The 5,608-nt window shown below is 39.9% G+C and overlaps 1 protein-coding gene across 2 annotated transcripts in view; it reads left to right on the forward strand.

The window, feature by feature from the left end:
* Window positions 1–1,480, forward strand: part of LOC311042575 (H-2 class II histocompatibility antigen, A-Q alpha chain-like) — a 7,357-nt gene extending 5,877 nt beyond the window's left edge. For both annotated transcript variants that reach the window (XM_084053380.1, XM_084053381.1), the window contains exon 4: window positions 780–1,480. In XM_084053380.1, coding sequence (XP_083909506.1) covers window positions 780–907 — 128 coding nt within the window. In that variant the 3' untranslated portion in view covers window positions 908–1,480. The remainder of the gene's footprint in view (window positions 1–779) is intronic.
* The last annotated feature ends 4,128 nt before the right edge of the window (window positions 1,481–5,608 follow it).

Genomic DNA, 5,608 nt, shown 5'->3' on the forward strand with positions numbered 1-5,608 from the left:
TAATAATAAGCTGGTCTTCGTCAATATTTTGGACCCGGCTCGGTTCTCAATTCAGGGCTCGGGTCTTCGGTTCCAGATAGACCGGTACTACCTTTACTCTGTAGTGTATTACTGGATGTTATGTTCATGATATTGCATTTTTGTAAAGGACCTATGGAGACCTATGGAGTATCAAAACCCTGTTTGATGGTTCGATTGATTGATTGATTGATTGATTGATTGATTGATTGATTGATTGATTGATTGAATACTTTATGAACAAGTTGCAATTACGCAAACAATGCTAAAAGGATTGTACAAAAAGCCCAGAGGGCTTTTTTCCATTGTGGTCATTGTCACATGAATCACATAATCACAATCTCCCGCCCCTGGCCTTTCTGGTCTGGCGGAGGTAAATATCTCTGTTAATATTGGTGTTGGTCAATAATATTCTGTACGTCTCACCTGACTGGAAAAATAATGCCACCTACTGCTTGTCTCAATGAACTAACGTCTGACATTCACATAACTAAACAGTAGTGTAGTAGTGGATGGAAACATGCATACATTTGCATTTCCTTTTGTTGATTTTCTGAAAATCTGATTAAAATGTGTGCTACATTTGAATGGAAACACAACTGTCCATAAATAAACAATATCCTGATAAAAAAAAGTCTTGATGATTAATAATATACTGTGTGTGTGTGTGTGTGTGTGTGTGTGTGTGTGTGTGTGTGTGCGTGTGTGCGTGTGTGCGTGCGTGCGTGCGTGCGTGCGTGCGTGCGTGCGTGCCTCTCCAGATGTGGATCAGATCCAGATCCAGTCCAGTGTGGGTCCTGCTGTGTTCTGTGCTGTGGGGCTGACCCTGGGTCTGCTGGGGGTTGCTATGGGAACCTTCTTCCTCATCAAAGGAAACGAATGCAACTGAAACAATGTTATGAAATATTTTCTTTATCACAACTAATTCACAGGTAGAATAACATTTCATTGATATTAACTTGAGGTTTTTAGTGGGTGATTGGAAGAGGTATAAACATAAACTATATCTGTTTATGTATCAGTTATAATTTGTAGATCAATTATTTTAGTTTTATTGTTTCAATGGAAGTTAATCAAATATTCTATGACTTCAATAAAATGTAGTGCATCCCCTGTTGTAATTGTGAGATAACATCTTTGTTTTGTAGGCTAATGAGCAGTGGTGGAAAAAGTACTCACATTTTGTACTTAAGTAAAATTATCAATACTGCAATGTAGAAATACTCTGTTACAAGTAAAAGTCTGGAACTCAAAATTGACTTGAGTAAAATCACAATGCGTCGTCGCTATGCGATGCATTGTGAGCTTGTAGATCTTCTATTTTTAAATAGCAGAAATGTATATGGGGCTGAAGTGGTTAATGAATGTTTTGTAATAATAATCAAAATCTACAAAGTAACTATAGTAACTAAAGTTGTCAAATAATTGTAGTGGAGTAAAAATACAATATTTGTCTCTGAGACTAGTGGTTGATTAGTGGTTTCCTTCCCTACCTGTGTTGAATGCACTTGTCGCTTTGGATAAAAGCGTCTGCTAAATGACTGTAATGTAACTGACAGCGCAGCTCTGCTACTCAAATACAATATCTTCTGCTCACACTCACCAGTAAAACTTGAGCCGACTGCCGAATTTGCGGTTTGTGGTTTAGGTATGTGTTATTGGATACAGGCTAGTTGGGCACTAAGGACATCTTGGCACCTTGATGTAAAATTGGCTATTTTGTCCAAAAAGTTAAAAACTTTTATATTTGAAAAATGGTAATGTAGTAGTGTAAAGCATACATGATGCAAACATGCACGGTATCATCATTATCAGACTTAATTTTATCCTTCAACTTATTATTTATGCCTCAAAATGACTGGATATACAGGTGTTGAAGCAATTGTAGAAATATTAGACCTTAAAGAGCTGGTGCCATGTTTTTGCACTTTTTTCTGTTTTTCATGTGTCTATGAGGTTGATAGAACTTCATTAAGCCTTCTCTGACTATTTGGAGTTTCTTCCTGGAGGCTGAAACCTTGAGGGTCAAACGTGCCAATAGAGAAACAGCGCTTTAGTGACATAGTAAAAACATACCCTCCCCCTCATTATCATAACACAACAGGTGTGGGCATGAGGAGGAGGAGGAGGGACTAGGACAGGTGGGTGGTGCTAAGGTGGTGGAGGAGGAGGTGCTAAGGTGAGAACCAGGTATACTTAATGAACTGGAAGCGTGTCCACATACATTTTTTTTTTTCAAAAACAATTTCTGTACACTTTTTTGAAAGAAATCTTCCTCCTAGTATAACCATAATACCTGATGATTATGTTTTTTTTTGGGGGGGGGGGGGTCACTGAAAATCACAGCACCCTGTCTTTACTTGACGAATGTTCTGTTATGTTCTAATCATGTATATTTACTTAAAAATATTTCCAGATATTAAATTGTTTGGACAAAATAGACAATTTTAAATTGAGGTGCCCAGATGTCCCTATAGTGCCCACCTATCCTGTTACTGTGTGATTGTGCTATCCGAACACAGTGCTAACGTACCCACAAACTTTAGGGATAGCGACAAGGGGACCTCTGGACCTCCTCCCTTATCTGTTAGTTTAAACAGTAATTAATATTGCGCCCAATTGTTAACCGATTGCTATAATTGAAAGTTCTTTGTATTGAAGTTTTTCAGAGCAGCTCTAATAGATAGCAACCATTTAGGCAGCTCAATACAGAGCATCTGTGAGGAAAATATAATCTTCATGTAGCTGATAAATATTCTCAACGTGATGTCATGAATCTAGCTCTGGTCCGTAGCCTTAGAAGGAGTTCACTTTCAGGCTATGGGACTTTCGAGCCTTTGCGCACACACCAAAATTGGTGAGTAAAATTGTTTCATGAAGTTGAAAGCCAACTGTTATGACTTAAAATACAGCCAGACAAAGTGGAGACCACACATGACGTCAGTTTCAATAATTAGTAGATTTATTTAGAAAAAGCAATAGTAAAATAAAGTAATAGGAATCAACTTAATAAAGTAGGTTATCAATAGATCGGTGATGTGTGCAAGTGTATGAATGTATGATAATTCAAAGCAAAGTAATCAAAGCAAACAACCAACTCAAAGAACCAAAGCAACCAAACCAAACCAAGGGGAGAGAGAGAATGAAGACTCAGGCCCCATTATATAGGGTGAGCAATCACCCCACCCAGGTTTGCAGGATTCCCCACTAACGACTCTCCCCAGAGGATCCCATGAACACCCATGGACACTGCTCTAAGGCCAAGGGGCCGTCACATCCCCCTCCCCATGAATGAGGTTCACCTCATACCCTGAAACAACAAAACATATATCAATACAAATACAACCAACCTCCAAAATCCACAAACTTTTTCCAATTCTAATCCATTACACCAAACTCTAAATTTTCAATAGCATTTTCCCCATCCCCTCCCAATACCTCTACCTATCCTCAGGACCCAGCAACCTTAGCACAGGAAGAAGCATTTTAAGAGTACCTGGACATTTCGGACAGCAGAAATATCAGAAGACAATCAGAAGACAAAACATCTGCAACTATATTGTCCTTGCCCTCAACAAGGGATCCTCCTGGAGGAAATACCCCTGCCTAACTTTCCTCACCTGAGACCAAGACAAAACTATGTCATACAGATCTTTCAGAGACTGGTCTTTTCGCTGTGCTTTCACCAGTTCTGAGCGCGAAACATAAAGATCATTTGGCAAAGCAAACATGTTCACCTCAGAGTTTTCTGACACTGCAAGACTATCCCCCAGAACAGCCGACAGTGCCTGCGTCACCGTACAAACAGTAGACACATGGTTCTCTGCCTCATAGAGACCTTGCTGCTCTGTGGCCTCTGCCTGATCTGGCTCAGGGCCCTCTGGAGGTTCTAGAACTGAAACACAGGTATTTTTATTTTGCATTGCCACATCAGATATGTGTACAAGTTCTTCTTGTCTGATATCATTTGCCCAAACATGGGAACCTGCCAAGTCATTTCCCAAAATGATGTCAATTCCTTCAACTGGCAGTTCGGGACGAACACAGACATTCACATCTCCCTGCACCAGTTCACAGGACAGAAACATTTTATGCACCGGCACCAACAGAGTTTGCAGGCCCATCCCTCTAACCGGAATACAGACCCCAGTATCCGAACCTGGAGAAAAAGGCAGTGCTGCCTCTCTTACAAAGCTTTGTAAAGATCCTGAGTCCCGCAATATTCTGACTGGAACTTCCTTTTCACTCCCAATTAACTTTGCCACCCCATCAGACATGAATGGAGCATAACCTAACTCAATATCTGAAATATCTATTTGCTTGACATGCATTTGAAAAGGAGCCACCAGTTCTGCTGCCTCCCCAACAATGGGATTATGAATGGATGCAGCCAAACCAACTGACTTCACATATGAACTTTTCTCTTTTAGCAAAGGACAGTCTTTTAACCAATGTCCCTTTTCATGGCAATAATGACATTGGTCTGAGTTACTTCTACCATCAACCTGGCGTTCCAATTGATGTACTGCAGAGTTGGGTTTCTGGACTTTCTCCACATTTCGATCCACAAAGATACGCTTATGTGTTAAAACATATTCGTCCGCCAACACTGCAGCCTCACTAGGACATTTGACTTTGCGTTCATTAATGTAGGTTGCAATATAATCCGGAACAGACAGCTTTAACTGTTCTAGAACTACCAAATCACCCAACTCTTCCAAACTTTTTACTCCAGATGAGGAACACCAACGGTTAAAATTTGACAACAAATCCTGTGTAAATTCGACATGTGTCTGTCCATCATTTTTACGCCCTTCTCTGAAACATTGGCGATATGCCTCAGGAACTAACTCATAGGCCTTCAATACAGCTGCCTTTACCTTTTTGTATTCTTTGCAATTATCTACAGACAGTGCCGAGTAAGCCTCTTGTGCTTTACCCGTAAAGACACACTGCAACATTAGAGTCTGCTCCTCCTCAGGCCAGTTTCTGGAAACAGACACACGTTCAAACATACAGAAAAATGTGTCCACATCCTTTTCATTAAACTTAGGCATTAACTTTAAGTTACTTCCTACATCGAAACGAGAACCAGATCTTTCGTTTAAAGCAGTTGCAGACATTTTCCCTTCCTTTATCAATCCTAATTTCTGCAGTTCCAAATCCAGTCTCATTTGTTCCTTTTTGTATTTCATTTTTTCCAACTCCTTCTCATGTTCCATTCTTAACATTACCATTTTCTCCATGTCCTTCTCATGTTCCATTTTTAACATTAACAGCGCCTTCTGTTGTTCAAATGTTAGCCCAGCCATCTCACTTTCACCACCCTTACTTCCCTCCTTCACCAGTACCCCAGAATCCTCCAGGTTAGCCCGTATGATGCTTTTAATGGTTTCTTTTGTACGCTTGGTGTCAATGTCTATAGAATAATGTTGAGCAATATTATTCAATTGGTCCTTAGTAAAGTGATCCAGTAACTCCTCAGATGGAGACTTAAAAAACTCTTCTACACTGGCAGCCATACCAAACCAAAGAAAATAAAAAAAAATCAGACTTGAGGCAAACTTCATAACCAAACTAGTGGCTCCAA

This window comes from Gymnoscopelus microlampas (genome assembly GCF_963454915.1).
Source record: "Gymnoscopelus microlampas genome assembly, chromosome: 3".
Taxonomy (NCBI): domain Eukaryota; kingdom Metazoa; phylum Chordata; class Actinopteri; order Myctophiformes; family Myctophidae; genus Gymnoscopelus; species Gymnoscopelus microlampas.